General features: G+C 40.1%; 1 protein-coding gene across 1 annotated transcript; it reads right to left on the bottom strand.

The window, feature by feature from the left end:
• Window positions 1–114: 114 nt before the first annotated feature.
• On the bottom strand, window positions 115–25,300 carry LOC144651408 (polycystin-1-like protein 2). The gene is made up of 17 exons (XM_078511338.1): window positions 25,154–25,300; window positions 25,022–25,073; window positions 21,083–21,757; window positions 17,655–20,429; window positions 17,012–17,321; window positions 15,804–16,401; window positions 14,539–14,748; window positions 13,528–13,653; window positions 13,102–13,317; window positions 12,290–12,535; window positions 11,159–11,770; window positions 10,019–10,255; window positions 9,535–9,877; window positions 6,996–7,979; window positions 5,698–5,975; window positions 3,437–3,599; window positions 115–3,089 (listed from the first exon to the last, which is right to left on the bottom strand). Exons 1-17 carry the CDS (start codon window positions 25,211–25,213, stop codon window positions 1,231–1,233), a joined length of 9,744 nt encoding a protein of 3,247 aa, XP_078367464.1. The 5' UTR covers window positions 25,214–25,300; the 3' UTR covers window positions 115–1,230.
• Between the last annotated feature and the right edge of the window lie 2,667 nt (window positions 25,301–27,967).

The following is a 27,967-nucleotide window of genomic DNA, read 5'->3' as shown; positions in this document are numbered from 1 at the left end:
ATCCCGGCCAGGGCTCGAACCCGGACCTCTCAATCCAGAGTACAGCGCGCTAATCATTAGGCCACCACGCCTCCCACTTGCTACAGTGACAATAAAATGCATGTAACAGCAAGACGAAGTTAAAGTCGTTTAATTTTCGATATATAGTTATGGTTATTTCCGGTGATCGATGGGTAAGCAGTCCTATTTACAGCACTGGTAAAGTGCTGACAAATGAAGGGACATGCATGTTGCAGCGACATATATATTGCAAGTACAGAATCACAACATGAGTATTCATGACAATGTAGTATAGGGACATGCTGAAGTGACATGTGCCATTGTGGCACAGTGAGATGTGTCGCTGCAACATGCCCTGCTTCATCGTTTTGAGCGTGTTCACGTAATTTTGCCCCTGCTACTTATCTCTTCCTGAGTCAGTAGCATCAGTACCTGTGTTACAATATTAATATGTTTAATGTTCTAGGGCTAGACCTTTTTATCGAAAACTGTATTTTACAATAGAGGAAATTTCTTCTGTTCGGCTTGCTCTTCGCCGTCTTGTTTTGACGTGTTAGGATCAACGTCTTATATAATTATAAACACACATCGGCCTTTTTTTGGAATTGTCATTTTTGAAGACCACATCGTCGCAGTCAAAATGTACTTCAGGTTGTCCCTTTTCGTGTAGTATGCATACAAGTGCAAGTTAATTTGGCATGCAGAATCTGTTCAATAGTAATAATATAGGACGGATTTAACAGCTTATAAGGTCGTAATTAAATCAACAATTTTCTAGGGTCGGAGTTGCAAGCGTCGACAATATTAGAAGCACTACTTTAGAAAACTACATGTTATATTTTTTCAAAAGCATCTAGGGATGGTTTTGCCATTTCCCCGGACTATGTTGTGCAGTTGGAGAGACCTTTGGAAATAGATTTCAACGTTGGTTTGTACAGTATATACGTATGAATGTAAAACACCTTTAAAACAAGGCAAGTGTCATTTAAAACACTGTGTCGTCGATTATAAAATGCCTATAAGTGCAATCAACGCATCAATTTGACGCTAATTTAGCGGACAGAGCATCTTGAAAAATTTGGCCATTTTTTCAATTATTTTCGTTATAATCCATTATTATTAATTCTTTGGTATTTTTCTATCCTAGAAAATTATCATTTCGAGGTTCCTTTCAATTTGAAAGTAATTTTCCGTATTAGAACAATGACAAGCTATCGTGACAGAGCTACTTTAACAGTAGCTATCGTCTTTCTCATCAGTCTTTTCCTGAGATGGCAACACGACTGGTGTTTTTCTTTTTGTGTCCTCTATTCTTTGTTGTAATTTGGCAAGCATCTGTATTTCGCGTTCCACAGAACCAGACTTTGAATGAAGTGACGACTCCTCCTGTTTTCTCTGCAAAGTTCTCATTTTCTCTTGGACCAATTTCTCAAGTAAATTCAACTTGTCAGTTTCATCTGGCATTTTAGAGCTCTTGTTCCGTGGGTTGTTTGATGCAGACTCTTCCGCGTCTTGTCCAGGAAGTTTGAATCTCACATGGGTACTCCCCCTTTCGCCATCATCATGTGCCTTTTCAAAGCCGTTTTCATCTCTTCCAGTGACTCCCAGTTCATTCATCAAATTAGAATTTTCTGTTTCGACTTCAGTACCCTTCTTCATAGAATGTTGGGTTTCATCATTAAGACGCATGACTTCAAAAAGTTTCAAGTCTTCGGCAAAGTCATCTGTGTAGGCCTCGTTAACGAGATTTCGAAGCCGACGGAACTGACTTTTATTGATGTAGTTCTTCTGAGACCTTAACCTCACTTTATGGAGATCTTCTTCTTCCACAAATACCTCCTTGTCCTTTTCCATCCCCGTCATCTCGAGAAACTTGTCCATAAATATTTCAAAAATTCCGGATTCAAAAGACTTCTCTTTTTCTTTTCCGCGATCTTCCATTAAGGTTTTCCTATAACCTACTATGAATACTGACCGAATCACTGTCAGATAAAAGAAAATTAAAGTCACGCAACACGAGAATAAAGCCACAGCTCGAACAACTGTGTGTGACGTTACAGCTTCTTTGGTTCTAACCATTCGAGCCATGTATGAAATTGAGGTTTGCAGTGAGCTGGAGAAGTCTTTGAAATCGTCGCTGTCACCATTGAAAGCAACTGAGAACATGGATGTAAATGCCATCATTAGACAGAAAAACACTAACAAGCAGGCAAGGAGGTCATAGAAACATCCTGCGATGGTTTTCAAAATGTGCTCCAGACATCCAAGAAACCTGAGGAAAACCGAAAACCTCACAATGGCTATGAAATTAAGGAAGGCAAAAGCGTAGTCGGTCAACTCGTCGTAGAAACCACACTGGTAAAAGTCAAGGAATTGCTTTGGGTTTTCATTGAACTGGTCAGTTGCTAGCTTTTTGAAGCCCTCTTTGAGCACTTTTAGGAACACGATTACAACGCCAGTCAGTACAAAAACCAGGTCCAAAACTTTACCAACGTCTTTGAAGTATTGGCACTTGTCGTGAAACATCGTAAGAGCAACACGATAAATCATGAAGACAAGCACAATAGCAGCAATAACTTCGCCAATTATTCTAGCGGCTAGATGTTTCCTCAAAGAACCATACATGCTCACGGTGAAGGCTTCGAAAGTTTTGAATACCCCACCCATTGGTGGAAGCTCAAATGTGACTGTTACCGCCGCAACCATGTTGATGGTGGGGTTATATGCGACGAATTCGGCATGAACAGCACTGCTGCGACTGTCCAACCATGATAACGTTTGTTGCTCCTCTGCATCCACACTCCTGTTCAGATTCATCACGTAGCCGCCTCCACTGTATGTTGAAAATGTCGCAATGACTGGCAGTACGTGATGGGCCTCAAAGTTGTTCATGTGCTCCCAGGAAGTGTGATCATGATCTGATTTTCTAGATGAGAACGAAAACATATTCTTCTTTTCTTCATTTTCGGGTTTTTCTGTTGCATTTTCCCATCGAGGAGCATAAAACTTCGTGTCATCATTCCTCATCGAGTAGAATCCGTTGCATTCACCAATAATGTCTTTGAACCACTCATTGACCTGGCAGGTACCTGAAAGAAGCAATCAGAAAAGTAGTGTCGAATTACTAAGGTGTGAGTTGTTTTTCCCAAACAAAAAGTAATAACGAGATGTATTGCTACAGTTACTTAGAAGGAATAAACAACTTGAGAAAAGTACATCTGCATAACAGTCAACTCTCTCAACAACAAAAAACCTCTCGGAGACAGACGCCTCGTTAAAACGGACACCTGGTGATGGTCCCTGCCGTTTTCCATTCATTTTACTGACGCACACCCCTCTAAAACGGACAGTTAAAGCCGGTCCCGACGGTGTTCTTCTTGGAGAGAGCTGACTGTATGTCCCTTTTGCGGGTATTCTGGTAGGCCAGTGATGATACCTTTCTGGATGCGAACTTGCCGTAATCTCGCCACACCAAGTTGCAAGGACATCCGGTCGGCAATGTACGGTTCACCTTGGAGACCGTCGTACAGTGGCTCTGGATGTAGACCTGGTAACAAGGTTTGTCTCGTCCAGTCCCAAATGGAATTCACGGTGTTCACCTGTGAACAAATTGATCCGTTGCATAAGACGTTGTTGGCTAAAAGTGGTGCCCAAACAAATGAATGCGGACAATAGCGTAAAACGAGGTGATATAGTTATTTCAAGTAACGTTGTCAGACATGGAAGCGTTACGCCCCGGCATGACGATCAAACATTTGGCAAAATGATGAGATATTGTTCTCAGGTGCGCCTGCATGCTTACTGACGATGAGACAAGTTTATTCACATGGGTGCGGTACGACACAACTACAAATGGGAAAATAATAGTCCATCAGCTGAGATCCGAAAATTTGGGTTCATGGCTCACTTTCGGGGAACAAACGAAACATGTCTTATCTTAATCCTTGCCTATTGAGCATCACAAAAATGTATGATAGCAAGGTTGGAACGGTAGCTTTCACTTATAAATCGAATTTTAAATTGGCTCCCCTATACGCTTCTTAATTTGGCCGCCATCTTGGATTTTTGGGGTGAAAAAGCTACAAAGCTGCCTGCATTCTTTTAACGTAAACGAATCGCTTTCAAACGCAAATTTAAATTTAAAACTTAATGAAACTAACATCATGATTTCGTTCATTCTAGTGTTTCAAAAACAACAACGTGATGTCATATGTGACGTCGCCACGGCTGATTATTGTTCACAATATGACTGTTTGTACCACAAAATAAAGCAAAAAGTGCAGATTTAAAAATTATTTCACGAAGAAAAGAGAGCGCGTAGATAAAATACCATTGCCATTCAAGTGTCTTGAATAAATCCCCCTAAAAAACAATCGTCATTTTCCAACCCAGCCCTTTATTTCAAACATATGGTCCCACGGACATGCAAAGTACTTTAAAAAAGAGGGAAGAGATGCGAAGACCAGAAAAGTGGAGCTTTGCCAACGTACGAAACGTACGTCCGAGCTATAGCGATTAGCGGGGAGGAGTTGCAGTATCCGAGGTGATCATTAAAGATACGAAAGCATAAGTGTATCAGCTGTACGAGAAGACGTGTCAGAGTGTGGATGTACTGTGCTATGAGATTCACGGCGCCAGGGAAAGTGAAGCCAGAGAAAAGTGAACGGCGCCCGGGAAAGTGAAGCCAGAGCCGGGTTCTCCCACCACGCGAGGCATCTCCACTAACCGAACTCAATGTTACAAGAGGAAATTTTCAAGCCACAATCTAGAGAACAGCTACTGATTCCCTTCCGGTAATTCCTTCACCGCTCCAGAAGAGTTGACAGAAGCATAGCAGCAGTGAAGGAGGACTTTATACGAGTGTGGGGATTCTGTCTGTTCTGTACTCAACAATCTCTTAACTGAGCCCTATTCTAACCTTATGCGTGGACGTAGCTATGTAATCTGATTTGGGTTATACTGATTAATGGTGTAGTATACTTGAAAAAACGTAGCATTGCGATGGAACGCCTTTATGGTAATTTTGTTATTTTAGATGATTGAGGAGCAAAAGGAAAACGAGCTGAAAAACAAAATGGCGGACATTGCGACCTCATTTATTGCGTACCTTGCTTTTATTACCGTAAACAATGCTAAAATAATGTCCCGAATATGTAGTACCTCTCAAATATATATCTAAGCAAAAAATCAGTAAGTATTTAAGAACGAATAAAAAAAATTAAGGATTTTTGTTTTAAAATCCAAGATGGCGGCCAAAAGAAGGATATGAGAGCAAATTTCAAATTCGATTTACACAGTGAAAGCTACCGTTTTATACTTGCTATCACACATTTTTATGATGCTTAATAGTCAAAGAGTAATATTAGACAAGTTTTGTTTGTTCCCCTTAAGTGAGCCATACAACCCCACTAGCTGATGGACTATAAGAGTTGGTGGCTCGATATATTTTTTACATCTACGAGGCAGGCGACTAGAAAGAGAGTGGAAGCGTTAGAAAGTATTTGTCTTATAACAATATAAAAGGCACTTTGAAATTCAATTGTCTTGTCTACGAATATACCAGGAGGACACTGAATCGCCAGACACGTAGTCTGACACATAAGCACTTTGAAGAACGCCACGCCCCGTTCACGAAACGTGCTTCTCCCATTATATGGGTCTATGTGCAGTTAGTATAATACATACAAACTTTAATACCTGGTCAAAGCGAACACGGCTACTATTATGGATTGGATCTACAAACACGCGTCTCAAAGCGTTTATCATCTTATACGAGTCTGGGTTCCTGTACTGGAAACTTAAAATCATCACCATTGCCAACAGAATCACGTAAACACAAAGATCTGTGAAGAGTTTGATGGTCTGGCGTCTCCTAATCTCTCGAATCCGCAAGGTCTTCAGGATTTTCTTGTCAGGGGGGTCGTATTGTGCTAGTTCTTCATTCGTCAAGTCTTGTGTCACCTCGTCGGCGCCTTCTAGTATTAACATCAAATATTCGTAAAACATCGTTAGTACAAGAAAGGCATAGGTACAAATTAGACCAATTTGGGGTTACTTCATTTTTCGATTCTGTCGTATGTATAACCGAGATCTTTCAACAACGTTCACAAGAAATGGACTCGTTCACGATGATTCACTTTTTATGTATGCTTTTGAGTCAATTATCGTGAAAAAAAATTCAGACAGAAATTTTATGAAGCCATGAAAGCCTTAGAAACGTAGAAAGAAAGATGTAAATAAATTACAGAAGGCTTAGGACACACGTCTCTGAAATGAAAGAAAAATTACATGCCCCGAGCAGGATTCGAACCCGCGTCTTCCTGTTACTAGTCAGGCGTGATATTCTAAAAAAAAAAAAAAAAAATAAAAAAAAATAAAAAAAAAAAAAAAAAAAAAAAAAAAAAAAAAAAAAAAAAAAAAAAAAAAAAAAAAAAAAAAAAAAAAAAAAAAAAAAAAAAAAAAAAAAAAAAAACAAATAAAAAAAAGGCCAAAAAGACAACCAATAACCTAAGAATATATAAAGAAATAGATTTTATCCTAAATAGATAGATAAAATATATTCTGTTATATTCGTAATTTATTTACATCTTTCTTTCTACGTGAAAAAAATTGTAATCAACTATTTATCCCAGCCTTGAGTAATTACAACCTATAGCCTCATTGCCTGTACTGCCTCAGAGAACATATCCCGGAATCACAGATTACCCCAGCTATTTACCGACGGCATGCCTTCAAAGTTGACTTGAGGGCAGATGGGGTGCTTACAGCAGGTTGGCGGTAAATTTTTCAAGATGAACACCGTCCGCAAAAAAGGGGCATTTCTGGGCGATGACATTGCGGGAATTCCGGAGCTCGAGGCATATGAGAACTATCTTGGGCTGGGTAGACATAAAATCGTATTTCTTCTATACGCATTTGTATTTTTTCTTTCATGTGTACTCCAGTGCGACACATGACTAGAGCAACGGTCAAAATAAATTTAAGACTGTGCAAACCTATTGTAGCGGACGATTCCTCAAAATGGTCTTCATCGTCGGGCGACTTGCTGTACATTGCAAAGATCAAGGCCACAATAAGCACTTTGATTGGCTGACTGATGAGAGTGTCCTGGACAAACGAGATAGCCATTGTCGTTAACCACATGTTGGACTGCTCCTTGCCCCACATCATGCTGTAAAACAGTGTGAACACTGCAGACAACAATGTTGTCAGGATGCACAATACCCAGCCAACGTAAACGCACCAGTATGGAAAGCACGGCCCGTCTGAGCATTGAAACTTCGCACGAACCCTTGTTAAAAAGCTTGGGTTTTGTGTTTCCACTAAAGATACGTCCTCTGAGTTCTCGATGTTATCAAGTGGTTCCCCTTTTTCAGAGCTTGTACTGTTTTCGTCTGGGCCATTTCGAAAGTCATCTTCACTACTGATATTACACTGGATATCATTAAGATCCGTTGCCTGATCCTCGCCTTGTTGTAAACCCTCTGTATTACTATTGATAGAATCAGTCTCTGTATTTTGAGAAGCTATAACTCCATCATAATCTTTCCTTTTTGGAGGCCTGATTTCTTTCGCTTTAGAGTTTCTAAAGAAAGCAACTATCAAGATGTTAACAGGCACTACCACCAATGCGCTCTCTATCCCAATTATGACCATGCGCATGTTAAGTTTGATGGGTCCCATCTGAACAGATCCAGACGTGTCTCCTGGTTGAGGGCCTGATCCATAAAACATTGCAGTGGCTACCATGAACGAGAACAGCAAAGAGAGACAACAAGAAAGTCTTTGGAGTCGTGTGAATGGACTTCGTGCAGGTCGGTACGCCACTGAGAACCACAGATGGTTGTCGCAAATTCCCCTGCGCATTTTTGTGTTGAAAACTTTTTTAAAAGAGACCATGTCTTGGTCAGTTGCAGGTCGGAGGAATATTTCAACTTTGCCGTCTTCCTCTGCTACATCGAGCCAGCGGCCTGCAGGGCCTAAGAGCGATAGAAAAGTACTTAACCGACTACGTAAAGGAAAATGAATGATTCTGTATCAAACAAAATGGAACTTCCATAACGTTTATTACACTTAAAAAGTTTTGAACCAAACAAAATGCATACTTGTGGTCCTTGTGACGTTTTGACCAAGAGAACTTTTGCCAACTATTCTAACAAATATTAGTAAAAACCCAGTCGTGTCCTATTGAAAATCTGCGAATCAAATTGCTTCTCCCGTTGTTTTCTATTTTAACAATAGAGTGTTTCTGTCGAGGAACTATCGGCTGATAGTTGCCCCGCGGAAATTTGATGTTCTTAAAACAAATATTAGCCCGAGAAGCGAAGCTTCGAGGGCAAATATGCTAGTTTTAAGAACATCAAATTTCCAAGGGGCAACTATCAGTCCGATAGTTCCGAGACAGAAACACTCTATTGTCTTTATTGTTCACCACTAAATTTTCTTCCGCGCGCACATACAAAAACAAGCATCGTGAATTATTTTTACTTTTGAGGATAAAAAACTCAATTGAAAGCCAAAATTTAACAAACGAAACAAAACCAGACGAGAAAGCCACTAAATGCAGTGAATTTGGTTGGGTTTTTTTGTCTGCAGGCAGCTGAGCTTGTTTACAAAAAACAGTCACGGGCGGGCACTATCGATCCGGGCATTTTTCACGGGAGGGCACTATGGGCTGATAGTGCCCTCCGGCGGACGGGCACTATTGCGTCACGTGTTCAATTTAAACCAATTAGAATCGGAGAAAATTTAGTGGTGAACTATAATTTAACAATAGAGTGTTTCTGTCGAGGAACTATCGGCTGATAGTTGCCCCGCGGAAATTTGATGTTCTTAAAACAAATATTAGCCCGAGAAGCGAAGCTTCGAGGGCAAATATGCTAGTTTTAAGAACATCAAATTCCAAGGGGCAACTATCAGACCGATAGTTCCGAGACAGAAACATCTATTGTTTTTATTGTTCACCACTAAATTTTCTTCCGCGCGCACATACAAAAACGAGCATCGTGAATTATTTTTACTTTTCAGGATAAAAAACTAATTGAAAGCCGAAATTTAACAAACGAAACAAAACCAGACAAGAAACCCACTAAATGCAGTGAATTTGGTTGGGTTTTTTGTTTGCAGGCAGCTTGTTTACAAAAAACAGTCACGGGCGGGCACTATCGATCCGGGCATTTTTCACGGGAGGGCACTATGGGCTGATAGTGCCCTCCGGCGGACGGGCACTATCGCGTCACGTGTTCAATTTAAACCAATCAGAATCGGAGAAAATTTAGTGGTGAACTATAATCGCTGATAGAACACAATCGAGCGCGCGTTGCTCATCTCATCTCAACTATTCTTGATTTTTGGCTTATAAGTGCATACAAGATCATCCTCTCTTGGTGCATAAAATTGTAAGTTTTGGACTGAAATCTTTTAGAGTTTCTACTAAAACAATTAGACTACTGACGCTCCTTTTCCATGTCAACACTGCAAACATTATGCTCAAAAACAACAAAAACAACAAAAATGGCTTTCTTTCATTCCTACCAGCAAGAAAAATCCATTTTTCTCCAGTCTGACAGTCTCTTAGCATGGCTCTGCTTAGGAACCAGGATGGATTTTTACCACTGTTATCATGCCAAATCCGTACTCCACGAATGACACCAAGAGTTCTCGGCAAAGAAATAATAAAAACGTTTAAATCCCCTCTTCTGAACAGCGGTCGCGTAATGTCTAGCAAGTAACAAGGGCCACTAGTATCACTTTCACCAAAGATTTCGCAGCCGACATGTGCAGTTGTCCCAGAGCCGTTCCGACTTCCGGTCACAAAGTATATCTCGTAGAGGTAATTACTGTTTGGTCGGTTGGCTGGTAGGATGGTGGCACCGATCTATCAAATAGGTAACGAATAAAACGTGAATATATTAATTATTCGAGTTGCCTACTAACTCTATTCGGTTTTCGCATGATAGCAAAGTTATCAATGATAGCAACTAGCTACATAGCATCTAGCAATAGCGTATTTCCTGACCTGCAAAGCATCTCTTCTGTCGGTTCTCCAAGCCCATACAGCCAGTAACGTGTACAATATCAACAGAGTTATGATGGTGAACATAACTACCACGTTACCACTTTGAAAGGCTTCTGCAAACCCTGCCAACGCTTTGCTAAAGTCGATTGGATTTGGCGCCACGAACATTCCTGATCCAAAGGATGTAAGGTGATTTGTCTTGCAGTGAATTCGCTTTGGACTGGTTAATGGTCCAACCTAATTAAGAGTACATTTAAGCAACACCGAAAAAGCATCACAAGGTGAGTGTCTTATTGCGGTTTTCAGTGAAATGCGAACTCTGAAATTCAAAATCCAACTAACGATTGCGTTTTTCGCTGCCGTCAATCATAATTATGGCGACAGCCAACGAACCATGTAAAACAAACGACCAAAGTGGATCGAAATCTACCAATCACAACTGAGAGACGTGACCTTTTGACCCAATTGAAGTGAACTCCTGTTTCCCGTGAGGTCCGCTAAGAAGATTGACGGCAGCAAAAAAGCGTAAACCGTTGATTAAGGATTGAATATCAGAGTTCGTATTTCACTGAAAACCGCAATAAAATGATCGGTAGACGTCCATTAACTAATAGAGCGTTCTATCAACCAGCTAAAGGGACCACAAAGGGAACCCTCCTACCAAGTGACTCCTCGAGGTACAAGTTGCGTTTGCCCCCATTGGATTGGTGCTGTAAGCCTTTAAAAGCGCTAGAACCAGAGGTCCTAAAAGTACTGTCAAGAAAAACTTAAAAATACTTCGCAGGTCGTCAGAACTGGTTTCATTAGCAAAGTTGTGTGTACCCAGGGTATTGACAAAAACACTTCTCAAAGGCATTAATTGTTCATCAAGTTAAGACAAAGGAAATCAGAAACGTGACGATGGTTTGGAAATTTGATCTTAATTAGCATAGATATTTTACGATTTTATTTCTCAAATTTATCTGTAGTTTTAGTTTCGATTGAGAAGATATATCAAACACTCGAGAGAGTGCTTCATGACAATTTTAGACACCTCACGCTCGTCAAAAATACTCCGCTGCGCGTCGTATTTCAACTCTCTTCTCAGTGTTTGGAAATGTGATGAAACTGACTCTCTCTTGTGTTTGATATATTACTCACCATACAGCCATCGCCCATCCATGTCTCCTTTCCTTCATTCCAGTACAGACATTTTGATTTGTAAACTCTGATGGAGTACTTCATCACAACGGTCTCGTTGGAATTTCCTGTGTCCTCTTTTCCACCAGCGTACCAAATGCCAATGAAATAAGTCGAGTTTCGTAATTTTGTGTTTGATATGAAAAGTGTGTAAGAGGTATATTCTTCAAAGCATGCTGTGTAGTTTACGGTTAATCGATCTGTATTGGATGGCTGCCAGATAACCTTTTTCCAGGCAAATTTATCTTTGGTTGGATGCCTGTTCTCTCGTACAAACAGGTGAAGTTTGTGGGTGCAGTTGAATGGTGTGACCTCGATGCTAACTGCTTCATCTTTGGAGGAAACCACAAGCTTGTGATATGCCCAGGTGTCTTCTGTGACGTTCACACTGTACAACTTTGCTTCTGGAAGTTCGTCTGGAGCCGGCAGGAAGTATTCAATGTAGTTCTTGAGGTTGGATACTGTAATCGTTTGTTCATTGTCCTTGTCCTCATAAGATAGACTCACAACAGGGCTACTGACATCTTTTGATGTTTCGGCGTATGTGTAGTAATTTCTCGGCATAGATAATACCTGTGAATAGAAAACATGCACAAATTACATTGTAGGTTTCTGTTGTTAGTCATGACATTCTTTCACTTGTCAAATAGTGGGAACTAACTTATTTGCCCTTGCTATGCTATATTTGTCTGTCATGCATCTATACGGAAAATGGATTACAAATTTCTTGATTCTTGATTGTCCCCGACTAAAAAAACTTTTATTGAAAACAGAGTAAATGGCCTTGTTGGATCAGTAGCCACCATACGATCGTTTGACCCATTGTTGTCCCCAGAGCGCTCGTTTCTTGTGGTCACATAAGAGAAACGTGTAGCTCTGGGGATGAGAATGGGCTAGACACGTAAAATGTTTAGTGACAACCATAAGACACTTGAGCAAGTGGAAGTACTGGAATGTTTTTTGGCCATCCTAGGATTGCTGTTTATACATCGCAGTGCTAAACACCGCCGACTTAGGCTGAGAGCAAAACAGAGGTCACTGCGTTAAAAAAAACAATGACTTTATAATCTTTAACCTTTAGCCACTACCTACCTTTTGATTGACAGATGTCAATCCTGACTTCGCTTTACGGAACATATCATTTTCTCTTGGGACATTGAAATTTGCAAATCCCACGTTCACCTCCCCTCCTGTGTTAGAAGGCGGGGCACTTTTCAGGTTTATAGCAAGTTGAGGAGTAGAGATTTCCGTGGCATCTTCAAATGAAACCTTTCTCCTAAGCAGCGAGCGTGTCACAGAATTCAGGACGTTGAATAACTTTTTCACCAATGTTTTACTCTGAAAGAAGAACGAATCAGTTATCAATTAGGTTGCTCAGTTGACCATTCGAGGGACCGGCTATCGTTTGCTACCTTAGAGGGATTTCTTGTTGCTTTTGCTGAATTTGGTTAGCAAGTGAAATTATTATAAACATTTTATTGCAACTAATCAAAATTCGCAATGTCTATTAGAAAAAAAGGGCCCTAATCGATGGTTTTTCTGTTTTAGACAGAGGGGTGAATTTCACCGTTAAGAAAGCTGAAAAAATCTAGCGCGCTTTCCCTTTTTACCAGTCAAAAATTGTGTATGACGTTTCACTTGCGACAGGCGGCTACACTTCCCTGCGCTATAAAAGAAGTCAACATTCAGAACTTCTTAAGTTAAAAAAAAATCATCTGAATAAAACAGAAAACCCAAGTTGATACGTGTCTTATGTGAAATCCAAAATTTGGAAACGTTGAGCCATCTCGCGTGAAATGTTCGCCGGGATTTTACAGAAGACCATGGAATAACTGCTAATTATATGCGCATCGTAAAACGTCATTGAATTGAAATTCATGTCAACGAAAAGCCTGCTTACTCACTTTTAATCGAGTAGTTTGTAGTTCAGCATTTTGTGATGACGTCATGTTCGTGCTGTTTGATTGACTGACAGCTGCATTATCGGAGGCGGCACCAAGTAAATTCCCGATTGTTCCGCAAACACCGGTGGCAGCGGTGTCCACTGAACTAGAACCAGTCTCCCGCGACTCGCGGTCTAGTACAGTGGCCATGTCAACCAGTGCAAAGGTACTTGCTTCCTGGAAAAATAATGTACACACAGTTATAGTCAGTTACCTTAACCAAAAGATAAAACTCCGTTATTCCTTTGATCCTGATGAATGGTAACTTTAAAGGGAAATGTGAGTATCTTATGGAAGGGAATAGCAAACTCAAACATCTCTTTTCGTAGAACGTACGTACACTAGACTTACCCTTTTTTGCGATTATATGATATTTCGGTTATTTACCTGCGCTTCAAGTGATATTTCATCTGTCACTTGAGTTGCCTGATAGAGAGATCCTGATATGAGGTGGACGGCGTTCAGTTTAGTAGCTCTTTGATCAGTCAGCGCCATTATCAAAGTATCGCGTACCTACGTATTAGTAGAAGCAATATTAAAGTGCCACTATGATCAAATTCGTTTCCATTTTTATTTCTGTCCTTTCTACCTCCTTCTCTCCTACTTTCTTTTTAACTTTTATTTCCGTTCCCTTCCACTTGTTCAACTCAACCAAATTCGGGTTGAAATTAGAATAACAATCAGAATAGAAAATTGACAAAACAAGAGTTTCTTTTCGCGTGATTTTTAACATATTGTTTCACCCGTGAGGTATTGAGCCTGCGTCACTCCTTCGCACTGAACAAGGTTGTGGCGGCGAATCGGAACCTTAATAACTGTCTATGGATGAAAGGCAGGTGAGTAGAAAGTCTATTGTACACGAAAATGTAAAAAAATGGAAATCGAAAATTTGATCATAGTGGCACTTTAAAGGAAGAACATGGCGTCTTAATTCACAGTCAGTTAGAATAGTAACTAAGACTTCATCTGCCTTTCCATACTTGCTAAACTATATCCGTCCCCATCAAACCGAGAAAATAAGTACCACGCTATTTTTGCGAAGGTTAGTTGAAATCACAGCATACTTAACCTAATTTCCTAGCGTACGTTACACAACAGTCTCGTTTAACTAAAGTTTGGCGCTCAGAAAGCGCAACGCCAAAGGAAATACTGTTTTTTTTTTCTGCAAGAAAACGAAACCCGTTATAATCTTAACTAATGAAAATAAAACGCATTCAAGTAAGTTGGGAGTGTACTACGTGATCTAACCCTCCAATAGAAGGAGGGCTGGACAATGATGATATGCAATACGCTTAAACAGTTTAATCCTATGTGAGGTGCCAAGAGCAATCATTTTGGGATCATCTTCGGTAATTTGGCACACTTGACTACATATCTATCGTGAAATTCAGCTCGCACCTTCTTTCTTTTTCCTGCAAGCTCAAAAGAGTCCTGTCCATCTGTTAACTTTGATTGGTGGTTTAAAACAGAGCTAATGCTCCCAACCATTCGTGTTAGATGCTGGTTCTTTCCCGATTTTATAAAAGACTTCAAAGGACTTCTGTTTCCAGTCGTCATACGTGAGAGCTGGTTCATCAGCTCAGCGCCTTTAAGCAGTGCTGGGAGGGACTAAAACAAAAAAGGAATTATATACAAAATTAGTTCCTAATAACTTTCATTTAATTGTCAAATACCAGGGTTTCATCCGCAGATATAAAAAATTATAACCGCCTTGTCCAGCGTAATTTCTAAAAAGAGGGGTCATGAATGGTCCCTCAAAAGTCGCGTGCTCGCAATGCTCGCAAAATTTTAGTGGGTGCTCGTTTGCTCGTGCTCGCACATTTTTACAAGTGCTCGCATGCTCGGTTTTTAGTGGAGGTAGGTTTTTGAAAAGTGCTCGTTGCTCGCAAGGCTAATTTTTGTCAATGCTCGTGCTCGCAAAGGAAAACGCTGTGCTCGCATGCTCGCAAATGCTCGCAAAGACCATTTTATACCCCTAAAAAGAACATAACAGGACTGCTCAATTGCCTTAATTTGAATTTTTACTTACAAAAAATCGAACCATATTATTTCATTTTTAATTTGACTCTGAAAAGAAAGAGGAAAAGCTTATATCAAATCCAGTTATTGACTGAAGATGAGTACATTTACCTAATAATTGCATCCATTCGAATATACTAAAGAAACAGCAGTTACACTAATTAAAGATTATTCAGCTGTCGAGGTTTACGAGATGCTGAGTCTGTTTGTTGATGGCAGCTAATGGCTGAGTGGTTTAAGGCGCTGGACAGACTCGTACCCAGTCGCTTCTCTTGCTTATTAAGAGGCGCGCAATGCATCAAGGGAAGGGCGAAGGAAAAGCGTGAAGCTTTTACGAGTCTGGGCGCTGGATTTAAATTCTGGAGGCCCCTGGTTCAAATTCTCCATCTTGCTACTCACTGGATTGATTTATTTTCAAAACTTCCGACTTCACTTCCTCGGCCAGCACCCCTAAAACCCACCAGCACCCCCCCCCCCCACCACCAGTTACGGTTCGATTATATTTGTTTTTCTTCATAGCGTCCAAATTTTGAATCTATCAACGCTTGGATAAAGGTATTTTCTTTTTTATGGTCGTTAAATGCTTAACCCTTAATTGACTCTAAAAAAGGAATGGTCAAAAGTTATAAGACCTTGATACTCACCTGAACTTGAAGTTTAACAAGTACTGCCGCGCCTAATCTGTCAGAGATACGAACTGCAATATCGATCGTGTAGTTCTTTCCATCACCCAGGGGAAGTGAAACTGTAGCATCAGCATCTCCGTAATTCAAAAGTGACTCTTGCATTCCTCGGACGTGAAATATCTCGTACTTAAGGGGCTCATCAGGATCATGCCATCCAGGACACCAAATTCTGTACTGAGTCGTCAACACGTGTCCTGCACGTGGTTCAACGTTGCATGTTCCATCTCTAGGAGGGGCATTAACTTGGAATGTGTAGGAAGCTCGTCCATAGTTACCAGTCGGCAGGGTTCCCGTGACAACAAGTTTATACTGCTTGTTTCCGTGCAATTTATTTTTCTTTATGATCATATTTGGAAAGCTACCAGATGATGAGATGTCTTCCATCTTCAATGTCACATTATCGCGTTGCCAAGTGGGCTTTTTGCCTTCTTGGGTTTCCAAGTAGAACAAAGACCAGGAATAAAGCAGTTTGTTTGTACAGGCGCTGCCTGTGCACTCCGTTGATAAAGAAAGCTTATCTGAAGGGTTGACTTTCTGTTCACAGTTTACCACACACCTTCAAAGAGAAAAACAGTTTTCACTGATATCACATACGACTTTTACATCTGAAACAATACTTTTCCATTTGATGAAACCTAAACGTTCTTGGAAGCCGGTAACAACATGGAATACGAATAACACTGAAAAACAAGATGGCAAAAGCTGGCAGGGGAATGATGTGCTTATACCTGCTTTTAGTGTTACGTGCATAGGGGCTATCTTTCACCTTCGACGTCGTCTTTCGACGTGCTGTTTGAAATGAGCCAATCAAAACCGATGCATACCGATGTTTGTTTCCAGAAAATGAGCCCCCAAGTTCAGAGGATCATACTAGTGGGCTGTGATTGGTGGATTTTGATCCGTCTTGTTTGTTTGGCACGTCGAAAGATGGATGTCAAACGATATCCGCTATGCACGTAACACGGTAAGGCAGTGCAAATTTTCAAAGATATCTATGTCTATGTCTCTAACCATCTAGTCAGTTAAAGCTTTCTATCAGTAGAATGAGTGCACTGAGTACTAGACAAAAATTGCAGCACAGGCCTATTTTGAATCCTAAAATCTTCTTTATAACTCGCACAAAGTTATGGCAATTTTAAGACCCAGAGTACGTCTTAGCACCTTACCTTATGGTGAGTTTTGGAATGTTTTCAGTGTCTAACTCGAGCAACTGAGTTGCAGTACTGGTTCTGTTGTCCTTTCTCACCACCAGAACAATCTCGTATGTTTCGTCTGGTATCATTCGACTTGTTGTTAATTCAAGGTCCGTCATGTTCGAAAGAAGGTACTGCCCGTCTCGGTAACAACCTTGGCCAGAAATGTTGGACAATTCTGGAAAAAGGTCTGACCGAAAATCGACGGTGCCATTGATGATACCTGCTGCCAGTTCTGGAAAGCTTTCAGAGGTATTTCTACAAAGCCATGCGAAACTCATTCCTGGGAAGAAAGATGAAAAGTGACATTTCCCATTTAAATCTATCATATGTACCAAAATTGAGTGCTGTACATTGATACGTTCCTTGTCTGCCTTTTTTCCAATTTGTTTCCTTATAAGCGTTACCAGGTGTAAATAACAAAGACATAAAACGATTGATGGTAACGACTTAACATTGGAAAGTAAACTTCAGCACATAAAGAGACAAGCACCTATATAGGTCAAATCCATTTTCATCACTTTCTGGCTTCAAAAAGCGGACTTTGTGGTTCTAAGCCATCCTCACTATCACTTTAAAATCCTTCGAAACGAATGAATGAAAGAATCACAAATACCTGAATAGTTTCCTGGACCAACGTCTGGGTCATATGAATCCAGACCATCTACAGATAATATTGAACCAAAACTTCCCTTTATCTCGCTACCGCCGCTGATCTTGGCAACCAAATTGGATTGGACCATTCGGATGTACCCCTCAGCAATAGCAAAGAAATCTTGCAAGTCCTCTCCAACCATACTCACTGTCAAATTCAATCTGAACAAACCCAATGGCAATGCTCTCCTTTTTAGTCGCAACTCTTGCATAGAGGCTTCGCCGTAAGAAAGAACATTGCCAAAGTGCTCAAAGTTTCCACTGTCTGGATGGTATTTAAAGACATTCCACTCGTATTTGGACTCTTTGGATTCAGGACAGAATACTTCGATATCGGCGTCGATGTCGATAACGTCGACTGTAAAAAAGTGTCTCGCATTTTTAGGAAAGTCGCCAACTCCCTTTAAACTAATTTCAGGTTTCTTACAAGGTCTTGAAAGAATCTCAACTTCACAGTTAACTGATGATCTGGATACATCATTGCTAAGACTCGCTGTAATGTTATAAACTCCTTTAGTGTCATAGATGTGGTTCAATATTAAAGTCCTCTTCAACTCCCCCTGGTATTGCATAGTCATGCCACCTTTTGCTGTAATAAGATGATTTTTGGAATCTCCATACCAATAACCCGTGCTGTTGTCCACTGCGATAAGAAGGGTAGAATTTGTCCCAAGAATTTCAATAGTTGTTCGAATGGTAACAATTTCGTTCCTAACCTTTGGTGAAGGGCATTCCAGACCTCCATGCAAGAAGGATGCACGTTCTTGAACATCAATAACCACACTAGAAACCGCTCGACTCAATTGATTTTCAGCACTTATTGTTGCCGTATATATTCCAGGAGTATTAAATATATACTCAATTCTTTTGCGTTTGAACTGTCCCATAGCCTCGCTTATTGTCCACGTGTACTGTAAGCTAGAACCATTGTTGGTCGTGGCATCAAAAACAACAGGCACTCCTTTTGGAAAGACAGTCTTATGCATGCCATGTCCAGCATGGAAGATACCTCCCTCTAAATAGTTCACATTAACATGAACTTGAGATACTGGGATCTCTATAGAGACCACCTGCGTGTGACGCAATAGGGGAGTGACAAGATTTTTTGCTGTGACAGTGATGTTGTATTTCCCAGGTTGTTTGTAGATACTTGGCGTTACCTGGGACAAATAGAACAAATCTTTACTTTCAATATGGAGATCTTGTAGGTTCAGAAATGCTTCAAAAGTTACATTTGTACCACTTGCAATGGTCCAGTTAACGAAGAACGTTTTCCCAAAAATCACTGGACCAATCAGTGAAACTTGGAAGAGTTCGATTTCCTTTTGCACCGTGACGTGAGCCGTAGCTGACACCTCGCTCAAACGGTTTTGGCAATTCGCAGTGACTTTATACACACCCACTCGTTTAAAAACGTGTCTTGCTGAGATGCTGACATTGGTGAAGGCTCCAACACTGACGTCTAAATCTTTGAAATAAATCAGCTTATCATCAAGGTTTTGTTTCAGTTCTTGTCCGTCTCCAAACTCCCAATGGCAGACAAAATCTGATCCCTGAAGGAAGAATATTGCGATGCTAACATTCTGATTCACCTTTGCTACGAGGGAAGGAATGCTGGCCCCTTCCAGCTTCAAGACTGGCTTGTGGACCTTGATATTGATGCTAGTGTTAAAGCTTGATACGTCGTTGATAGCTGTGATGTTTACTGTGTAAAGCCCATGCAGACCATATGTGTGAGTAACAAACGTTTCATGGGTAGCTACCACTTCACTGTTATCTCCAAATATCACGTGATACGAGACATTAGCTCCTGAACCGGTGTTAATGTCTGTGAACCAGATCGTAATGGTCTCATTTATCTCTATATCCTTGGCTTTATGTAGAACAACAGGTGTAAAGGGAGAAACGGCTCGAAAAATATCGCATTTTACCGATGCGAAAATCCATTTTGTAACTGCATTTGAAGCAGCGACGTGTACAAAGAATTCTCCAGGAGTTTTGTATTCCTGCTGTGTCACCCAAGCTTGTCCATCCCATCCATCCTCTGGCTTTGTCACAACTTGCAAAGGAACGTCAGAAAAATGTGCTCTGTATGTAACATCTGTTCCATTTTTTATTCTCCATCTTACCAGGAATCCAGTTCCAAACAGTATGGGAGACATTGGATAAATCCTGAGGCCTGTGATAATGTTTTGAACAGGAACAGTTGTATTTGCAGTACGTTCACTTCTTCTGTTTCTGCAGGTGACAACGGCTGTGTAATTAGCAGGGGATGAGTAAGTATGATTCAAGACGATTGTCCCTGAAAAGTTGCCTGTGGTAGTAACATTGACACGGTCGCCTAGCAACCACAAGCATTTGAAGTGTGATCCTTGTCCAATAAACAAACGGAACTGAGTTGTTTCTCCAAACATTGTGGCTTCACCTTGCAGAGATATATTTTTTAAGATGCGAACCGGTGTAGGCACTGAAATGTTGGCAGTTTTATTTAGGGTACTTGTGTTGCACAGACTCCGAGCCTGCACATGTAACGTGTAGGTGCCGACGCGTTGATACATGTGATGTGCTGTGCTTGAGGATGTGTCCTCGGTCCGCGTGCCGTCCCCCCAGTTGAAACTGAAAGTAGGTTTTGTGGCGTTATCGTTCGCACTTGCCCTGACTGCTAACATCGTTTCATTTACCTCCGCCACGTGTACTGGTGACGTCAGGTTGAGAGAAAGGAATTGTAAAGGAACCACTAAAATACAAACAAAGTGTATATGACATTAGCTTTCATAGACAGGAAATGATGGAAGTAACATCTAGGTAAACTGACCTGCTTGTGAATGAGCATAATTTCTCTAAACTCTTACTTTGAATTCACCCGCGAGTCAAGCTAAATGACAAGGGAAGGAGTCAGAACACGAGGCCTAAGAATACTCTTTGATTGAATTTGAGTGTGCTACACTGACTTCTCAGACGACTTCTTAACATAACAATGATTTAATTGACACTCATCGCATTTTATTGCGAATCTGCAATTTTTGATTGGTACTCTCAGTGCTGACTTTTCGAAAATAGATCACGATCGCGCCCACGATTGCCTATAAAGGAAAATTATTGTTAATTTTTTGGCTTGAACTGAAATAGGTGTAGGTTTTTTACTATTATCCTTATTGTAAATTATTCTTTTCTTATCTTCTTTTCAATCGTTATGTGACCCAATTTCTTTGTCTCAAGTACATGGTTTTTCCTATGATGAAGCATTTGCCTTTCGGGATGTCAGCACCAACGGCCGCCTGCAAGGCGACCTCCGATGTTTGGGATTTGAGTGCGCGCTGAGGGAGGGCTTCTTTTCTTCGGTTTTGATGAAAAGTACTGAAAACAGACTCATAACAATGCTCTACAAACCTGGCATACAAGCGTCCCGTGCCGCCACAATTTCGTGAATTTGAAGCGCTTTAGAATACAGCTGCAGGCATGCAAATTTACCCTTGTACTTGCTTAGAGTGGTGATGGACACGGCTCCAATCCTAATCTCATGCTGGGTTGCCAAATGCTTATTCTTGCCAAGGTACATTCTCTGGACTTCCACACCGTCATGATACAAAGAGGCGTAGCCTGTCACGTGATCATAAGAAGCACCAATAAAATTCCATTGTCCTATGTTCAGGACAACAGCTTTCATCCATGAGGTAAAAGCCGAATTTGTTGGTTTGAACCGCGCCTGTAGCTGTGCTTTTCCACCTATCTTCCCTTGCATCCATATCATTACTCCGCCTTGTTCGACGTCATCAGCTTTGTAATGGACAATGGGTCCAGTTTGGCTTAATAATGGATAGATGTGACATAAAATTGTCATCGAACGGTTAAAATCGATTTGCTCGTGTGCTTCAATCTCGACGTACGAGTCTTGGTGTCCTTCTAATACGATAGCTCCACCTGGCTCCCCATGAATGCCAGAGGTGAAGTCAGTGTCGGACAAGTGAACTTTCAACTTTCCTTGAAGAGCTTCTACGTCTCTGTAGTGTTCATTGAATGGCAAGAGGACGGTAGCTTTCGTTGACAGGTTACAGTGTTGAAGGACTAAAGAATATGAGACATCAAAACAAAGTATTAAAATAAAAAACAAACGAGATCTCGCGTGAGTAATGAATATTCAATAGTTATTAATTTATATCCGCCAGGCACGTGCAAGCATTACTTCACCTGCCTATTTACCCATCGCGAACAGATATTTCTAGAGAAATATGAGACTCGTTTGCGGTCTATCCGTATAGTAATAAACACTTTTTTCGCCATATTGCCTGTAGTGCAAAAACTGGCGCTAAACACAGCGGGAAAACTCGAAATTCGATGTCAATCACTTTTGTTAATTCGAATTCTGTAAAATGACTCAAAGATAGCACGTAAAGGTTTTTACTCATCAAATGTGACGGCGAAGCTGTGATAAAAAGCTTGCAGTCGCGTTTCTGACATTTCAATGCATTTTGTAAACGTGCCGCAGACTTTACCAGGGTTTTACGGATAAATATCGCGAGTTGCCAATTTGTAAACATTAGAGCTTCTTGATCATATGCAATTTTTGTAGCTCGCGCTGCTCTGCTTGTTATTCTACATTAAAAACACGGTACTTTCGCTTTGTGATGTTTGTAGCCCGGCAACATGGCGAAAAATAACTTGATAAGATTTGCGTATTGCAGTCATTTTCTAAGTTTCAGTGTTGGAAAGGGCAATGGGCCCAAACTCCTTGTTTAGTTCCTTTTGAGTTTGTGAGCATATCCAACGCACGCCCGTGGAATAATTGTTAAATACTACTTTCAGATTTTGTGTTTAATCCTTTCAAGACAGAATAAAATTGATATTGCTATCGTGTTGCTATTAATTTTACAATCATGATTATAAAGTGGTCAAATGTGTTATCACCCAAAAAAGAGAAAAAGATTAAAATAATTTTCAAATTGTTTTTTTAGTAATTGGGCTTCGAGGAAAGTAAATTAAATCTTTTCCGATAAAATTTGGTGCAAATGCAAATGTTTCTCTTTTCGTGGTTTGAATTCTTGCCAACGTGGTTTGGAGTTATTTTTTCCTGAGTGTTTTTTGACAGTTAAAACAATGCAATCTGGCATGGGACGTTGTAAGGGACGATTAGTGACGAAAAACTTAATCCGTCTCCGGCTTGTAAATGACGGGGATGATCGAATGGAGGGGCAAAACTCAGGACCCAAAAAAATCCCTTAGTCTTCCGGCATTACCCAAAAAAATCCTTGAACCAAAAATAACCCCCCAAAAAATCCCTTGTCAAATTATCCCTAAATTGCCAGGATGTGCAATAACATAACACAAAGAACGCTCGTTTTGTTTACCGGTATTCATCATACCATAAATACGCCAAGGCCGCGCCAAGGCACTTTAGTTCGTTTTTGATACCCAAAAAATCCCCTATCTAAATCAAGATACCGAAAAAAATACTTGCCAAATTTTGCAACCCAAAAAAATCCCGGAATCGAAAATTTCAAACCCAAAAAATCCTTCGATCATCCCCGTCATTAACAAGCCGGAGTACCCTTCCTGGGATCCGTCTTCTTTAACACCAGATATTTTCTTCACCGTAAAAGAGGAATTTATGCAGTGTTGTCTCAACTTGCCTAGTTGTCTGGATTGGAAGCAGTTTATGTAAATAAAAATATAAACGAAAAAAATATCGCTGGTTGTTTATTTTGGCGAATTTTCGGAAGAAGGTTCCAGAAAAATTCTAGTAACTGCTTAGATAGCTAAGGAAGACAAAAAGCACAATTTTTTTCCCTTTTAGCAATAAATGCTATTGCTTTGTTTTGAAAGATAAATGCGATTCCAAAATTTGCGCACAGCTCAATAAGTTGAATCTAATATTCTAGTAGAATTTGTTGTTGTTCCCACCTAATAGAATCATAATTATAGCTGATAAGTAATCACTATAAAGCTAAATGAATATTAACGCCTTTTACGCAGGCTATAGTTTTTGTGAAGCGAAATTTCATTTAAGCTGGATTTCCACTGTCGCGTTATTTTTACGTGCGTTCACATGCGTGAAAAAATTTAGAGACAATGTATGAACGACTTGCACACACGTTTACACAACTCGTTCATACATATTGTCTCTAAATTTTTTCACGCATGTAAACGCACGTAAAAAATTACGCGCCAGTGGAAATCCCCTGCACCTTTACGCAAATTTAGAATGAAGAATCATCATGTATTTAAACGTAGCTCTCTTTCTTCTGTTTGCTTATCTAACCGAAACAATTCGGTTAGGTGTGAAAAGATTATTGCCAAGGCTTTTCTTTTACCACAACGAGTCATTTCGACACCATAGTGTGTCCATGGTGTGCTTTTGTAAAATTAATGCCAAGTTTTTTAGAATTTCATTGTATTCGGTATATTTTGAGAGAAAAACTTTCTTTGCTTATGCACGTTATTGCGTAAAAGCAATTTTAAGCCCTAAAGCCTGGTTCTCATATGATCGTCCCGATCGTCTCTGTCGCTTCTGTCGCTTCAAAAAGTTTGCTTGCTCCAATCACCTCAGACTTTGCAAACGACAGAAGCGACAGAGACGATCGGGGCGATCATATGAGAACCAGCCTTAAACAGCGACATAACTTGTGTTGGCGAATTTCGTACAATTTTAGCTTAAACTTATAATGGCGGAAATACAGTCATTCTCTGTATATGAACAACTAACTGCTAGATTTTATATTATCTTATCGCTGATATTACTTTTCACTTTCGCTTTTGTTCTCGTTTGTTTTATTTTGATATCTATCTTATCAGAATTTAGCTACCTTACAGGTAAATGCATTTGTCTGTCGGTTAAACGTTAAACTCAATACCTAAAACATGTAACACGCAATCACGGTTTCCCAAAATACAACGGACCATTTCAGTGAATTTGTGTTCATGTAGGCCTGTTATCTCTTCGGACTTTTCTTTAGTGAAAAGTCACGTCGAACCTTCAATTGGTAATATGGGAAATATAGCACCTGTTGTTTTCGGAGAGGTAAAATATTGTTTTGGGTACGGGTACTACGCCAGCTACGTTTGTCGGAAAGGTAACAACAGCTCGCAAATTCGGGTAATGAGATTTTGTTCCCTAAAAGTTTCTGTCACTTTTATAATTTTCAGCTAGAAGTTTTGAAAAGACTTAACTGTGCTAGTTTACACAAATATCCCTTTAAGAGGCCCTAAACAAAACGGAAAACCATACAACGTCAATCCAAGACTTTTTTTCCTTGTTAGATCTTCTACCATCGCACACTTTATGTAATTGGCAATTAGGAAGACTAAAATTCACGTATATATTAACACCATTACCTTGGTTTCCTTGAGTAACAGCCACACATGGTTGTAAATGTTGCAACCAGACCTGTGACAAACATTTTATGTTTTTAAAATAAAGCTAATGTATAAAATTGCGTTGTGTGAGGAAGGGAATTCAGCGCATACCTGCAACACAAACGCCTCGAGCAATCGCAAGATAATTTGTTTATCGGATGTCCTTCCCATGCTTTTTCGTGAATACAATGAACTACATATTGAGCTGGGTTAAACAAGGAGAAGTTATTCTCGATAAGCGGTCAAACTGCTACTGTGTAGCAAGGCCTAGAAAGTATTGTGGATGTTTTTCACGTACAGGTGTTATTCCATGAGCTGTGCTTGTGGTAAAATTGTTGAACCGCAAAAGAAAACATTTCAATCAACAGTAAGTTCTGCCCGAGTGGTGGTATTTAAATGTCATGTTTTGACTTTGGAACGTTTCAAAACCTTCTTGTGGCAGTTTTTGTGTCATTCAAATGCAAACAACACGAGCTTCGTTCATCGCCAAACTGTCGCCCACCTGGCTGGCTGTGGGAAATGTTAATCTGACTGAGTAAATAGTGCACTTTGTGTTCATAGATAAAACCTGTGTGTTGATATATTTCAGTATATATATTTGTTTTACACGTTTCTTCTGTTTGTTTAAGAGCCGATTAGCGTTTTTGCTACATTGTATTTTTTTCTCATCTTTTTCAATCTTTTTTTAGTAATATACTGAATGTATGGCTGTCAATTTTGATTGTTATTTTTGGCAGAAGGTGGCTTAAGTTTGAATGTCCTTTAATAACATAAGTGTCGCGCTTTTGTAGCAAAGTGATATCTTACTTATAAATGAATGTAAAAAATATTTCCTCAACACGGACCTCGTACTAATTCAATAACTCTTAAAGTTATTTTAATTTATTCAATTTATTTTCGAATAAGAATAAATTTTGATAAACATTTGACAATAAAAATAAGCGGCAGTAAGACACACCGTTTCAATGTCATCCTGGCATCATTTTCAAGTGACAAATAAAATAACGGTTCAACAGTGTTATATATGCGGTTAGAGGTGTGATGTTTCATTAACATATTTGTTTTAAACAAATAGTTTCGCGCGGATAGAATCCGATTGCGTTTTCAGGCTAGGTTTCTTCTTTCTAATAAACAACATTTCGTAAATCAAGCAGTCCAGTTTTCCGTTGCATTTCTTTAGGACGGAAAAAAATTACTGGTAAGGTCGCCGATGTTATTAAGGCCGTGATCGTTCTTTAAATGCTTCCCGATTGCGGAGATCCTATGTTCATCAATACGTTGGTGTAAATGTCGGCTGGTATAGCCGACATAATCTGCATTGCACAGATCACATTGGTAATTGTACACAACGCTTACCGCCCCTTAAGAACCTTGTAGTTTCCTCCTCTTTGTCCCATTTCCTTTGCATAATATAACGAAATGTTAGCGAATTGTTTTCAATTATTCCCGGTTCCCGTCACCTTGGTAGTCCTGCATCCCGCCCTCTCTTCTCCCGCCTCCCTCCCCTTTTCTCCCGGGCTCCCGCCCTCCTATCCCCCTCTACAATGTTGCACGGGTTAGATTCACGGATCCGACATCATCTATGGGCTGAGTTTGTTGTCGGTTCTCGTGCATGCTCCGAGGGTTTTTCTCAGAGTTCTCCAGGTAACCTCCCTCTACAAAAACCCACACTTCAAAATTCCAAATCGATTGGGAATCCGAGAGGCACTGGTTTGTCAGCATTTATTTTTTTGACATTACCACGGCTTCACTTGAAACTTAATAAAACCAAAATATTTAAACTTACAATGCCAGGTCCCATTTAAATTAACTACATGGGTTTTCATTCGAAAACAACACGATGGAAAATGAAGTTTGGAAAATGTTTTTATGCAGCTCACGATTGCGAAAAAAATAAAATTGCAAATCAAATTGGTCTTCTTTTATCAACTGATCAAAACGGGCTGCAACAAACGATATCTAGGGTAAAAATAAAGCCGGTACAAAAAGAGTAGAGAAAGCAGTTTGGAGATGGAGCAAAATACTTTCGAAACTTTGCCAAAAGAGATGACAATTTTAATTATTTTTAGATGCTGGTAATGTTGGGTATTGGCACAAGGATTGGATTCCTATCTTGGATTCAGACTGTTAAGTCACAACAAAGAATTAAAAACGACTGGATATAAACAAGCACACTAACTGGTTCAGAAATGTTCATCTTATCGACCAATCACGAGGGCCGTACTACCGCTGAATATCGACCCGAGGTCTAACGGAACGAACCAAGAGCGGTGAGGTCGTACAAAAAAGCCTGAGGGCCGATATACTCCAAGTGCGGTCCCGAGCAAGCTTAGTTAATAAGAGATTTGTTACACGACTGAAAAAGATTTTAAAAATATAAGCGGGAAGCCGAGAGGATACAGAGAACGGGATTCTTACCGAGGACCTAGTGGGTGTTTCGGTCGGAAAGGAATTCTCTAACGTTGTTTTACAAACAAATTGGTAGCAGTTCATTTTTTACTTTTTTAAAACAAACAAACGTTGCGCGTGTTCGCGCAACAATACCCGGTCCAATACTAAGAAAATATTGGACTGGCAATGGGGTAATCTGATTGGTCTACCTACGTGTAAACGGTGTAATGAAGGCCGCGTTAGGAGTCGAAGCTGAAGGATAAGGCTGACAACGTTTAAATAACATTGTTTGAACATTGTTTTAAAGAAAATAAAAAAACAATTGTACAGTCGCGCAGAACACCATCAGGCCACTGCCGTTTCCTGGCGCGTTGCATTTAGTTGGTTTTCCGAGTGCAACCTTCCCACACACCCACGCGCAACGCGCTCCAATTAAGGAGGAAGGCCTGGGGACAAAGTAAACCCAAAAAAAATAACAATAAGAGGCTGTCAGTAGACTGGAATAGAGTTAGCTGTTTACATTCACTCAATCAC

Source organism: Oculina patagonica, chromosome 4, assembly GCF_052425735.1.
Source record: "Oculina patagonica isolate OP01 chromosome 4, crgOcupat, whole genome shotgun sequence".
In the NCBI taxonomy this organism is placed as follows: domain Eukaryota; kingdom Metazoa; phylum Cnidaria; class Anthozoa; order Scleractinia; family Oculinidae; genus Oculina; species Oculina patagonica.
The sequence above is the reverse complement of the archived record's forward strand: the minus strand, read 5'-3'. Positions and strand labels throughout refer to the sequence as shown.

Excerpts from the sequence above, each read along its gene's own strand:
- LOC144651408 (XM_078511338.1), bottom strand. The coding sequence starts at position 25,213 with ATGGGAAGGACATCCGATAAACAAATTATCTTGCGATTGCTCGAGGCG. Across the intron at positions 7,980-9,534 it reads AAAATGGATTTTTCTTGCTG|GCCCTGCAGGCCGCTGGCTC; the intron begins GTAGGAATGAAA and ends TATCGCTCTTAG. Across the intron at positions 5,976-6,995 it reads GGAATCGTCCGCTACAATAG|AAGGCGCCGACGAGGTGACA; the intron begins GTTTGCACAGTC and ends TGTTAATACTAG.